This window comes from Amblyomma maculatum, chromosome 10, assembly GCF_055883805.1.
Source record: "Amblyomma maculatum isolate TAMU_Amacu chromosome 10, ASM5588380v1, whole genome shotgun sequence".
NCBI classification, from domain to species: Eukaryota; Metazoa; Arthropoda; class Arachnida; order Ixodida; family Ixodidae; genus Amblyomma; species Amblyomma maculatum.
The window spans coordinates 3,196,460-3,210,820 of record NC_139353.1 but is presented as its reverse complement, the minus strand read 5'-3'; the positions used below and the strand labels follow the sequence as shown (position 1 = coordinate 3,210,820).

Sequence of the window (14,361 nt, the reverse complement as noted above, 5' to 3'; positions counted from 1 at the left end):
GGGGCCCAGACAGCTTCCCCAGGTTAGGATTTCTTTTTTCATCGCATCAGGAATTATGTGCCAATTGGCCGAGGAGCTCTCTCTGATCAGAGCTAGGAGCCAAGGAGCGCCCGGTGGTGTACAAGCATCGCGCGTATAGGGGCCGCACAATTAAAACCTTTGCGCTTTTCAAAGACGAAGGGGACCTGATAATCAGCCGAAAAGGATCTACGGATCATGTAAAAAACATCTGCCAGCAGCTCGACACCAAAATATGTAACCTTATCCTGAAATAATTGCCCTATTCCAGAAATTTATCACTCATTAAGTACTTTCCAAGAAAATCAAGGAAATCTCCACCTGGCTGTTGCCCAAGTTGTACATCAATGAAGTAACGATATTTCACTCCATCTTCGAGCGCGCAAAGTGTCATCTCAACTCGAGCCACATCTGTTGTATTATAATCGAAATTAAACCTGCGGTACATCAGTGGTGCGGGAGAAACTTATGCATTTATTGTGCATTAAACCACTGCTTACCTCTCATCATCATCATCATCATCAAGGGAAGGTAAGCGTAGCAGGGGCGGCAGAAAGTTAGTTGGGCGGATGAGATTAAGAAGTTCGCAGGGGTCAAGTGGATGCTTACCTCTATTGTTACTTATTAACGGAAAATCCAAAATTTTCGAAGGTGTCAATTTGTGAGTAATAACTCACTAAACCCCCGCTTCGAGTTTTTGATCAAATATGACCCATCATCTCCCGTCTATCTTGGTGGATCGAGCGACTGCCACGGATAGGCAGCGGACACTGTTGCCACTATCGGATCAGACCAAAATTTTATACCAGCGCGCAGCTTCTACCTTTGAAGGCGCATGACTGCACTTACGCAGACATGAGTGAATATTTGCTCGGAGAGCATTTTTAATGCGTCGAGTGTTGATAACACCACTGCCTCTTGCGACAGTTAGTGATCCGCTTCAAGGGCAGAGCAGCGCATGCGGCTGCGTCACCATGGGAAGGACTGAACGCTCTGGACGCTGCTGTTGCATCCTACATCAACATTGGCCTGCTTCGGCAACAGATCCGGCCTACGTCAAAAATACAAGGTTTGCTTTTCAGATTTCAAAAGCACTTTTAATAACACAGGCAGCCCTACTGCTTCCCAAAATAAATGTCCTTCAAAGGAAGCCGTTTTATGAATGCGATAATAATCTTGTTGGCAAAATCTCAAGAGAGAGAGAGAGAGAGAGAGACTTGTCACTTGTCAAGAGAGACTTGAAGGCTAGCAGCTTTCACGCGAAGTATTACCTCTAAAGAGAAATATTAGGTTACTCCGTGGGGGAAATAACTAGTTATTTTGATGTGTCCCTCTTTAGTTTCCTGCTCTGCAAGTTGTTCACTAAAACAAACGCTAAGCCTGAGCCAGAAACTCAGTACACTAGAATGGGTGGGCATCACGACGGGCATCATATGGTCACAAAGCTAAGCAAGGCCTCAAATAATATGCCCTGAATATTTCTAGAGTATCAAGAAAATTGAACGCGAAACCAAAATATGCTCTAACCTGAGTTAGGGGCGTACAAAATTTTGACTTCCGGGAGCCAAGAAGCCAAACTAATTCCATTAAACAGCTGGTCGGTTTCCAATTGCATGTATTTAACCACATTACCTGAGAAGCCCGTTTGTTTAGATTGTGTGTCAAGGCGAAAGTCTTTCTTGGCTCGTCAGTGGCATGCAAGTCACGGTCGACGGAATGCGTGAACAGAAGACAGATCCCAGGCCAATCCGAATTTGCTAAAGTGTGTAAACATGGAATAATCAATAGCTAAAAGTCATAAGAAATAATAAACTAATAAAAATAAAAATTACAGAACAACTAAAAATAGAAATAGAATAAAACAAAGAATAAATAAATATAAAAAAGTGTAAAAATGTTAAAAATAAAATTATAAAATTGGAAAAATAGCGTCGGAAGTGGATTCCGCCTTACTGCGCCTCCGCGAATTGTTTTCAGCATGAACACGAAACAAAGTTGATGGCACCGCGGCCTTTGTGATGGCCTGTCCCTGATCCTCCGGAAAATGTAATACACGTATGATATTGCCCCCAATGATCCTGGAGCCCTTTTATCATGTTTTTGAATGATTTGTAATCTTGAACTAAATGCTTAATTTTATCAACGATAATCTCAAACATCTTCCTTACTCTGGCGTAAGCATAACCCTAGACCCAACGGATAGATTGGATTGTTGATAATATTTTTCACAACTGATAGCCGACTTCGTTAATATACCGTATTGGTACCCTTCGGAAACACTGGAAATATCTCGTCGAGTGTTTGTAACATGAGACTGTCTACACCTTTCTAGGATTTCCGGAGGCGTCTGTTCATTAATTATCCCAGCATCACTGATAATCTGAGGCTAGTCATTACTGTGGCTATCTTAATCTCACAACTGAAACCCGCATCCAACAACAATCAGTGGGCTACCTGCTTCTACCGTATATCCCACTGGGTCATGGAAAGGACGTTTCGAATAGGTGAAAGGCGTTCTGACCACCTCGTGGCGGTGGGGCAGTCTAAGTCAAAAGGGGAGAAGAAAACAACTTGAAAGTAAATTCGTTGTTTAAAATGAAGTTTACTAAGGGAATTTCACTGCCACATGATGAGGCTTTCAAAGCGTCTATGCAAGCCGTAAGCTAAGGTTGCGATGAGGCCTATCTATAGATTTCTCACCTTCAAGGGATTGAAACGTTAGCGAAGCCGAATGACCCACTCTTGATGTCACAATGGAAGCGCAGTGAGCTCTATATTAACAACGGGACAGCACATGCTCCCTCCAATCACCCCTTACCACAGTAGCATAGGGAGAGGCTTCCATTTATCTCAGCTGTCATTCCACTTGGCCTAGAGCGGGCATACGTGGGTCTAATCTAGCCACAGTAGTTCAGGTAGATGCAATTGAGGTTCGTGGGATGGTCTTCATCCTCCTAACTGAGGTGTTCATTTCCGCGGCACAGGCATCATCGTGCACGCTGGAACGTACCCAAACATAATCCCAGAGGAGAGCGAGCTGAAGTACCACGTGCGAGCCCCGACTACCGACGAGTTGACGGAGCTGGTGCACAGGGTGGAAAACTGCTTTCACGGCGCGGCGCAGGCCACTGGATGCTTGGTGGAGATCGAAAAAGGCAGCCTGTACAAGCACGTAATTCATAACGCCACCATCACCCGGTCGTACAAGAAGCATGCTGAAGCACTGGGTGAGTGCCACGTTTTGATCTTCTCGCTGCGCAGATGTTTACTGGGCGTAAGATGAAGCACCATGTCGCCTGGGAACAAAAAAGAAAAAACGAGCGCTCACAATGTAGGTTCTGTCTTTGATAGAATTTGTGCATGCGCAAATATCTGTGTTCCTCAGGGCTACTATGCGGGGAAAAACATGTACGAATACAGTTATTGCTTTTCCGGTGCAGCGCCTTTCGATGGTCCTGGGTTTGAGCTCCAGACCAGGCAGGAATTTTTTCATATATACATATATACATATATACATATATATATATATATATATATATATATATATATATATATGTATATATATATATATATATATATATATATATATATATATATATATATATATATATATATATATATATATATATATATATATATATATATATATATATATATATATATATATATATGAAGGAAAGAAGCCAGCAGTCGGCGGGGCCGAGGAAAGCGTTGGGGATGGTACTTTACGTTTTTTTGTTTAATGTTTACTCGGATAATTACAGAGATTAGTAATGTAATCTGTTTAGGGGAAAGATAATTAAACACAATGTAGAAGAAAAAACAACGTGCCGATGGTGGAAACCGAACCCACGACCTCCGATATATATATATATATATATATATATATATATATATAAATATATATATATATATATATATATATATATATATATATATATATATATATATTGATTGATTGAATGTCCTTTATTGAATGGGAAGGCTCATGGCCATGGATGGGGATGAAGGGGAGTAGACATAATCTTCATTGTTTATTTAGGTCGTCACTCGAATCACATTGCTCTAACCAGGCCACTAAGCGAGCCATACTTGGCAAATATCATCTGCGTGTTTGCATCAGTTTCTAGAAGGGAACGGTAGTTCAGGCGGTAGGGTTCGATCTCGGGGCGTCCAGTAGAAAAAGCAGGGCATTCCCAAAGTAAATGAGATATGCCGCCGCAGGTTAGAGTCGTACAGTGGGGGCACGTAATCATTTTCTCTTTATACTGACGCCAGCGGGCCATAATACGTGGCGTGTAAGCCGCATGGGCGATGAGCTTATTCAAAAAGACTTCTTGACTTCGGGTGAGGTGGGTTCTTCTCGTAAAAGGTGGGTCTGGTGTGGCCACCTGCATGCGATGCTGACTGAGGTTACGAAGACTGGTCCGAGTATAGTGCATAAGGGCAAGAGAAGGGGTAGATGAGATTTTCCTATCAATGCCAATGCTTGTTTTTTCAAGATGAACTGTGTATTGCAACGTTTAGCGTAGTGGCTTACGTTAAACGCTGTCACGTTTTCTGTTGTGTTAGGATGTCCAAACTCGACGTCCATGAACTCATGATGTGGGCTCTGAAAGTGGCATCCCGTTTAAGCTAGCATATCTCCCTTTACTTTCTGGTTCTGCGACAAAACGCAGGGTTCGAGTTTCAGGACGCCGACATGCGCGAGCTGCCGCCCACGGGTGCGTCCACGGATTGTGGCAACGTGTCTCACAGAATCCCCGCTTCACATCCTGTCTACTCGCTGGGTGTCGGAGGCAGGAACCACACCCGAGAGTTTGCGGAAGACGCCAACTCAGAAGACGCCCAACCGGCCACGCTGAAGGTGGCTAAAGCCCTGGCGCTCACCGCGCTAGACCTCCTCACAGACACACAGCTGATGGACGAGGTCCGGAACGAGTTTGCTGCTCTCAAACTGTCCTCCTGAGGTGTTGAGCAGTACATATTGTCAGTATTCGTGTTTATCTAGTAATAATAATAAAGCTTGCTGAAAAAAAAAATGATATTCACTCCGGCATATTTCCTGTGGTGCTAGTCAAAGAAATACAGCGGCAAATTCTAGCCTTCTTTAGAGTCATACCAAGGTTGCTGGACTATACACCATTCAAAGAGGCAGGTACAATGGTGAGAAGAATTAATATACAACACGGAGCCGATGGCGGAGCTAGGGAAAATATAATCGAAACACCATCTGCAGACAATGACGGGAACAGCGACTACGACACATGCATGTCGATAAAATGGACCGCCGCCAACGTTCTTTAGATCCAAGATAGATGTTACTAGATGGCGTGGCAATGCAGTTTTTCCATTCTCTGCCTCCGGTTGCGTGTTGTATATCATGCACACATACTTAATAGACACATGCATGATTTTGTTAGCGTTCAGTATTACAGCGTACATTCTCATGCCAAAATAGAATCTTGCTTTGGTCAGAATGCATAAGAGGCAACGAGGACAGACGAAGAAAAAACGCAAGACAACAGGACTGGCGCTGAACTACCAACGTTAGCCTGGCTGGTTGACTGGTTGGAGCTGATTGGTAGTTCAACGCCAGTCTTTATATCTGTTCGCGCTGCCTCTTATTAGTACGCATTCCGATGCCCGTAGAAGCACAAGGGTACTGGTAAGCGGGCCACGGCAATCGATAGGCGCGTAATCCTCGCCGAAAATAAACAATAATAAGCTAAAAGTAAATCATAACATACAGTACAGTACTTGACAAAAACACGCTTACATTGAGTAGTAATTGGTTCACAGGAATGGAAAGGCACAGTATCTGTCACACTTGTTTCTATGGCCATCTGAACCGCGTCGTAAAGGAAGGGAAGAAAGTGGGAGAAGCGGAAAGAGAGAAAGAGGAGCCATAGTGGAGGGCTTCGGAGTAGTTTCGACCACCTGGGGATCTTTAACGTGCGCTGAAATCGCACAGCACACGGACGCCACTTCGTTTCGCCTCCATCGAAACGCAGCCGCCGAGGTCGGGTTCGCACCCGGGTGCTCTGGACAGTAGTCGGGCGTCTAACCACTGCACCACCCCGGCGGGGCATGCTCACATTGCATGCTGTGTAGTTTGGGTAGACAATCAGTTTCTTTTTATTTTTTTTTTTCAATAATTTTTCCCTTCCCTTTTGCCAACCTCATCAGGAGTAACATGCTAGGCTCAGCATCAGGCAGGCATCTCCTGCTATCGTTAAAATATCTCTTTCTCTCAATGTTTTTTCCATTTCCGTTGCCATTTAGGGAGATCCATTTCCGTTATCATTTCCGGAGATAGTAGCTGTCCGTGGGTTACAATTTAGCTTTTCCAAGCCACGTCACTCTCAAGCCAAAATACATATACATAGGGTTGTTCGTTTTCCGGTAAAACCCGATTTAGTTCAGTTTTTGCACCCTGAACATGTTTCTAAAAAATCGGGTAAAACCCGATGTTTCCCGATTTCTCGAACAACTGTGCCCAATGAACTTGTTGAAAGCTCGTATGAGAGCACCAAAGCAGAAGCTATTCGAACAATACTTTCAGATAAAAAGTTTATGCGAAGGCCGTATCGATGACATATAGGCACTCGACCCACTTTCATCCAGGAAACGCTAGAAAGTGGAGAACGTCTGATGCCAAGGTTCGATAACCACATAATCGTCAAGCAACAGCAGACTGTCAGCTAGTTCTCCACAATGATCGGTAAAAGCGATCGAGCAAAAGGGGCTTTGTCTATGTTACATAAGAGCTGTGCCACATTGGTAAGAACTTGTGAAGAATTTTGCTCGAAAATCTCTATAAAATGGGGCTGCACTCTGAAACCGAATGTCTCAGACGAAGAATAAAACCAATTGACAATGTTGACACTGGCTGCCTTACTCGATCCTTTCCAGAAGCGGCTGCTGACTCAGTCGTTTGATAGCTACCGACCCCTATTTTAGTGACGGGCGATGTAGGCTCGCTTCACGAGGAATTTCCCCAGTAATTGCTGGAAGAAGGCCCCACAAATGAAAGTGTTCAGCTGATGATGGACGACTGGAACGACGCAACTTTGTGCTACCCCAGGCTAGCAAATGATGCGTTGACATTGTTGCGTCTAGCTAATGGCAGCTGTGACGTTGAGCGAACGCTCTGTCGGTTAAGATACCGCCACACAGGTCTCAGATAGAAACCGAAATGTTGCGCATGCAGATGATTATTTGTTAAGACATGTAAAACGTCGATGACTAGCTGACGTGGATGAAAAGTTTCTTGTATAAAAACTGGCCATTGTACATCACTGAGACTGAAAAGAGCATTACGTGAGAAACTCCGAATTATGAAATACATTCTAGAAAGCAACCGGGAACATAACCCTATCGTTACCTACCGGCTAGGAAAAATCGAATAAATTATTAGTTTGTACATTTGTAGTTTGTAAACCAGATAAAACCCGAATTTTGGAGTGTTTTCATAAAGAACCCGTTTTCTCTCCTAATATAATACGTAAAAAAATAACGCCCGGTTTTTACCCCTCGAATTTGAAAAAAAAATATATATAAAATCCAAAAACGAAAACCCTACATATACATGACAAATTATAATTCCTGACGAGAGCTTGCTCTGACCAACGTGACTGTCTCTTATCAAATGTTGTAACGCGAACGGCGCATCTATTCTGGTAGTTTTCGTCAGGCATTGTATACATGCTTGGGCGGAGAGAACGAAAGACTGTTCGGGCAGGAATTATGAGTGAGGACAGCATCATTATCCTAATCATCATCGTCAAGGTGCTTTATTCAGGGGGTATTGTGTCCGTGCACATATATATAGTTATGCAGCGGGTGGTGGTAGTGCAAAAGCCAAGTTGTACTCGATGGACCCCTCTTAGCATCGGAAATGGTAAACTTCCATTGTTCCTCTCGTCTCCAACTTTGCTGCAAGCGTCAAAGGTCATGCCCCAAAGGTGATGTGTGCGTTACTTCATGGGTGTAGTATTGCAACAGGAGTTGTTCGTTGGCGCTTGTCTGCCTTTACTTTACTACGTTCTTTTTACTTGTTAATTTCTTTATTACTATCTCTCATCATCATAATCAGCCGGACTATACTCCCTGCAGGGCGAAGGTCTTTCCCATATTCCTCCAATTAACCCTGTTCTGTTCTAGACGCATCCACTTGACCCCTGCGAACTTCTTAACCTCATCCGCCCACCTAACTTCCTGGCGCCCCTTTCTGCGCTTTCCGTCCCTTGGAATCCAGTTTGTTACCCTAAGCGACCATCGATTATCCTTTCTTCGCACTACAACGTCCTGCCCATGCCCATTTCTTCTTCTTAATTTCCCCTAGAGTGCCGTTAACTCGGGTTATTACTCTGACCCACTCTGCACGCTTCCGATCTCTTAATGTTACCCCTACTATTTTTCGTTCCATAGCCCTCTGGGTTGTCTGTAACTTAACTAGATCCCTTTTCGTTAGCCTCCCCATTAAAGCCCCATAGTACAGGGATGTACAGTACATGTATGATGCAACTGTTGTATACTTTCTTCTGAGGGGATACCGGTAAGCTGCTAGTCATAAGCGAAGCGAGTACTTCCCAAATGCCCTCCATTCCAATCTTATTCTCCTCGTTATTTCGCTTTCGTGCTCCAGACCTGCGGCTACTACCTGTGCTAAGTAGAAATATTCGCCTAGTGCTTCGCTACCTAACATAAACTGCTGCTCTTTCCAGAGGCTGCTGTTGATTGGCTTAGTCTTTTGCACATTAATTTTCAAGCCTGCCTTTATTCTTTGCCTGTCCAGGTCATCAACCATTCTTTGCAGTTCATGCCTTGAGTTACTTAGCAAGGCAATTCCATCAGCGAATCACATATTATTGAGGTATAATTCCCCATCTACACTTAACTCTAACTTCTCGCATTCCAAGTCTATAAATACTTCCTCTTAGCAAGCTGTGAATAGTACTTGGGAGATTGTGTCTCCTTGTCTAACACCTTTCTTTATAGGAATTTTGTTACTTTCTTTATACAGGACTACCATTGCTGCGCAGCCACTATATATGTCTTCGAGTACTTTCACATAAGGCTCGCCTACACCCCGATTTCTCAATGCATTCATGACCGCCGAGGTTTCCACTGAGTCAAGTGCTTTTACGTTATCAATGAATGCTATGTATAAGGGCTGGTTATATTCCGAGCATTTTCTATTACCTGGTTGATGGTATGGATATGATCGATAGTAGAGTACCCTTTCCGAAAACCTGCTTGAACTTTCGCTTGATTGAAGTCTAAGGTTGTCCTGATTGTATTACCGATTACCTTAGTAAATACCTTATACGTAACAGATAGTAAGCTGATTGGTCTAATTTTTCCATTCATAGCGTCCCTTTATGAAGAATTCAGATAATGTTTGCGTCCCTTTATGAAGAATTCAGATAATGTTTGCGTTCTTCCATGATTCCGGTACCGTCGATGACACCAGGCGTTGCGTGTACAGGATGTCCAGTTTTCCTAGCACGATATAATTCCAGTCCATTGGGCGTCAGGGTTTGAAGCCATTGAAAAAAAAAAAAAAGAAAAAACGCTATATCGACAGCCCTTTCAAACAAAGTATTCAAGTGGAAGAGGCCTGGCGAATGTGCGCTTAACTGGTCTTGTAGTGGACGCTTCATAACGTGGTTAGATATATTTAATCAAGACTTCGTCAATGTGTGTACTCACCAAGACTGCGAACAAAATATTATACCACATCTTTTTAAACCATTTCTCCAAATCACTATCCATAAGCGCCTTCTGGCTAGTGCAATTTATTTTTTCAAAACATATTCACCAACATCGATTCCTAATTCCCAATTCATGCGCGGTACCACTCGTCAGGATGAATTATTCCTCTGGTGTGTCTGCACTAACCCTGGCTTATCCTCCAGTGTGGGTATGTACCGTATGCCTACCGAAGAAGTAGCAGAAGAAGGTGCAACAACGCAGCATCAGTGAGTGGACAAAGAGCTCATGCGACCTGTTCCGGTTGGTATTGCCTTTCGTTATTGATTAACAGGTCTCACAGAAGAAGCCGTTCGCTGCGAGGCATATTTGTCGAGAAATTCGCCACGATATCATGCCTTGAAAAGCACCTCCTGTAGAATTAACTTCATGGACAGGCCCCGCTGTGGTGTCTCAGTGGAATTAAGGCGGTCGAATACTGAGCCGGGGTTAGTACCTCGCCGCGGAGGCCTTGCTTCGTTGCAAACTAAACGCAAAGCGGCAGTGTACTGTGCGATGTCAGTGCATGGTAAATACCCTCGAGGGGCCATTATTTAGAGTCTTCCGCTACGGCGTCCTTCAGATCCTAAGGCGTTTTGAGATGTTAACACACCAAACCACTTTCTGTTGCATCTGACAGTTTGAGGGTCGCATAATTACTATAATTGCATTACGCATGCACATTGCTGGTGAACTGCTTACATTTGTTAGTATTTCACGCTGGTATTGCAATAATGGTACAACATTGTAAGACTTCAGACTTAACAAAAGCGCCGAAGTGGAGTACCAGAATAGTGCTGAACCATCCGTGCTTCGGTGGACTTACCTACAATCCCTCAGCTTTGCGCAGTTAAGACTATCAGCTAGGGCCCTCATCAGGTTCTTGCTATAAAAACATCGTAGATTTAAATGTGGCTACGGGACAAGTATCTGGATTTTCGTGGATGGATGTTCGACGTCCTGATGACACTATTGATTTCTCGAAATTCACATGAAGACAAGAGCATATTAATTATGACAATGCATGCACCCTTTCCTGATTGAACGCGTGAATTTTCAGCCTGATGGCTGAGCCACGACCCCGCCGTTGTGGTTCAGTAGTTAGGGCGGTCGACTACTGTGCCCAAGGCTTTCCCTTTCCCGTTAACCGTTTGACTGGCGCTAATTAAATTTCGATGGGAAGAGGTGTCTGTGTGCTGTGTGATGTCAGTGCACGTTAGAGATCACCAGGTAATCGAAAAAAACTACGGAGCCCTCCACTACGGCATACCTCTCACTTTTTCCGCGTTCACTCCTATCTTCCTTCCCTCATTTACGGAACGGTTAAGGTGTCTGCAGAGCAGGTGTGCATGACAATGCACCTTTCCTTTTTTGTGAACCAATTATTATTTTTACCGGCTCTAAATATATACCTAATCAAACCAAATCTACCATTTTGTCACAGGCACACCTTTCCTTGATGCTCTATCTTATGGTACCGTTCTTTTCTCGGTATACCAACTAGTTTCTCTTCTCGCAGAATCTCGCGAAGAAGTGTGACACTTCTCGTGGCTTGACGGACAAGGTCATGGCCGCGAGTATCAGCCATTAAAGGCTTTCGCCTTAAAACCTATCACACTATCTGTCAATCATCATGCGCCTTTCTTTGACGCTTCCTCCGACACCGTACTATTTATCCTTTAAGAAAAATTGGCTGTGGTCGAGCTCTGGTTAAACCTAGTCGAGTAGCGATAGCTACAGACACCCGGCTACGCTTAGGATTCGCTTGTAGTTAGACATCTCATTACGTGTAGTTAGACACTTCATTTCTACGGCAATCCCTAGTTCCTTCAGGCTGGCCGACTTGTTGTTGTTACTGTAGGAAGAACGAAAAGAAAATGCAAGGGTCTGCTACTGGCTCTCTAGCTGAGCCACCTCCGCTGCCTCGTGCGGACAGAAAAGATTGATTACTGATTGGTTTATAGAAAGGGAAAGGCGTGGTAACTCTCTCACTTGTTTTCTGTGGGGCATGATTTATTTATAGGAAGGGAAAGGCACGGTAACGGTCTCACTTGTTTTTCTGTGGACACCGCAACCGCGCCGTAAGGGAAGGGAGGAAGGTGGGAGTGAAAGGGGAAAGAGAGAAAGAGGAGCCGTAGTGGGGGGCTACGGAGTAATTTCAACCACCTGGGGATCTTTAACGTGCGCTGACATCGCACAGCACACGACGCCTCTTCGTTTCGCCTCCATCGAAACGCAGCCGCCGAGGTCGGGTTCGAACCCGGGTACTCCGGCACAGTAGTCGGGTTGCGTATTTGGGTTTGCTCGGTACGGTGGCTCCGCAAGGGACCAAGCAACAGAAGAGACGAAGAAAACGGGCTGTTCCGACCAGCATCTACCGCCCCCAGGAGCCGAGCAGCCTAGCGATTAGCGGCGCACGCTTTTTAATGGGTGTCGCGTTGGACCAACACCACCTAGACTAACGCGGCACTAGCTTGAGAGAGCCTATAATACTATTACTACTACTACTACTACTACTAAATAATAATAATAATAATAATAATAATAATAATAATAATAATAATAATAATAATAATAATAATAATAATAATAATAATAATAATAATACACAGTAATATTTCTCTGCTAATTATTATTATTATTATTATTATTATTATTATTATTATTATCATTAGTAGTAGTAGTAGTAGTAGTAGTAGTATAGAGGAAGACTCGTTTCACGAAGTTGACACTGAATTGTCTAGTTAACGGCCGAATTAACTGGCTAAATATTATCTTCACAGTTTTAATTAATCATAATAATAATGATTGGTTCACAGGAAGGGAAAGGCGCAGTATCTGTCACACTTGTGTCTGTGGACACCTTCATCTCTTGGTGTCCACAGACACAAGTGTGACAGATACTGCGCCTTTCCCTTCCTGTGAACCAATTAATATTATTATCATTATTAATTAAAACTGGGAAGATAATATTTAGCCAGTTAATTTGGCCGTTACCTACAGAAAATTCAGTGCCAACTTCGTGAAACGAGTCTTCCTCTATACTACTACTACTACTACTAATAATAATAATAATAATAATAGTAGTAGTAGTAGTAATAGTAGTAGTAGTAGTATAGGCTTTCTCAAGCTAGTGCCGCGTCCAACATGACGCCAATTGAAAAAGCATGCGCCGTTAATCGCTAGGCTGCTCGGCTCCTGGGGGCGGTAGATGCTAGTCGGAACAGCCCGCTTTCTTCGTCTCTTCTGTCGTTTTGTCCCTTGCGGAGCCACCGTACCGAGCAAACCCAAATACGCAGTCGGGTTCGAACCCGACCTCGGCGGCTGCGTTTCGATGGAGGCGGCCTCAACCGCGCTGTAAGGGAAGGAAGGAAGGTGGGAGTGAAAGTGGAAAGAGAGAAAGAGGAGCCTTAGTGGAGGGCTAACGACTAATTTCGACCACCTGGGGATCTTTAACGTGCGCTGACAACAGCACACGGACGCCTCTTCGTTTCGCCTCCATCGAAACGCAGCCGCCGAGATCGAGTTCGAACCCGGGTACTCCGGCACAGTAGTCGGGCGTCTTACCACTGCACCACCCCGGCGGGGCGGACAGAAAAGGAAATAGAGAAGACGCGCGCTGCGACAACAGCCGTCATCCACCACCGAAGCAGTGGCGGGTGCAATGACGGCCTACAACAGATAAAAATTGGTGGCTGGCTAGCCCCCGCCGCAAACGGCGTTGACCTACCATCCCAGCCCCGTAGGGCCAGGAACAGCCGCCCTTCACCACCTCCCCTGATGGGGCTGGGGCAGGTAGGTCACCGCCGCTTGCGGCGGGGGCTAGCCTGCCACCGAATTTTTATCTCTTGTAGGCCGTCATTGCACCCGCCACCGCTTCTGTGGTGGACGACGGCTGTTGTTGCGGCGCGCGTCTTTCTCTCCCTCTTCCGTTTCTTCCTTCTCTATTTTCTCTGCTGTCTTCACGAGGCAGCGGAGGTGGCTCAGCTACAGAGCCAGTAGCAGGCCCGTGCATTTCGTTTCATTCTTCTTACAGCCACAACAACTCCCGCCCCGCTGGCCGACTTGTCACCATACATAATGCGGCCTCAGCTATGGCTGCCGAGACGCGAGCACTCTCCTGCCATACTCCTGGTTATCACAGCTGCGGATTCATTGATTGATTGATTAAAACTTTAATTTCCATCGATTTAGGAGGCCTTCTACTCCCCGCTCCTGGCACGCAAGCCTGAGGAACGGGGGCTGGAACCTCCGCGACTAAGGACTGGCGAATATACATTGCTTATTCGCGGCCTCAGCCGCCAGGCGGACGGCTTTTTTCTGGTTAGCGGGGATGTTGCTTCGCAGCAGGGTTACCCAGGCTTCTCTACTTTTAATGTTGTTCCTAGCGCCCGAAGACTTAGGGCATTCCCGAAGTATATGGTCGAGGGTCCCCCTCGCTTCGCAGGCTTTACGTTTATCATTTTTTCTGTCATCTATCTGGGTTTGAAACAACCAGACAGGGTTCGGGAAATTTCCGGCTTGTAATCGCCGCCAGGCTATGACCTCTTTATTATTTAAGCTAGGATCCGGTGGCGGCATCAGACG

At 44.9% G+C, this 14,361-nt stretch overlaps 1 protein-coding gene across 3 annotated transcripts in view; it reads left to right on the top strand.

Annotated features, from left to right (window-relative positions):
* LOC146175411 (xaa-Arg dipeptidase-like) overlaps nucleotides 1-14,361 on the top strand; it is a 46,198-nt gene that overhangs the window by 20,987 nt on the left and 10,850 nt on the right. Inside the window, exons 4-6 of one of the 3 annotated variants that reach the window (XM_084581752.1) lie at nucleotides 946-1,087; nucleotides 3,003-3,245; nucleotides 4,698-4,948. In XM_084581752.1, coding sequence (XP_084437878.1) covers nucleotides 946-1,087; nucleotides 3,003-3,245; nucleotides 4,698-4,948 — 636 coding nt within the window. Of the gene's footprint in view, nucleotides 1-945; nucleotides 1,088-3,002; nucleotides 3,246-4,697; nucleotides 5,076-14,361 lie in introns of those variants that run through there. The other 2 variants (XM_084581751.1, XM_084581750.1) reach the window with 2 other exon arrangements.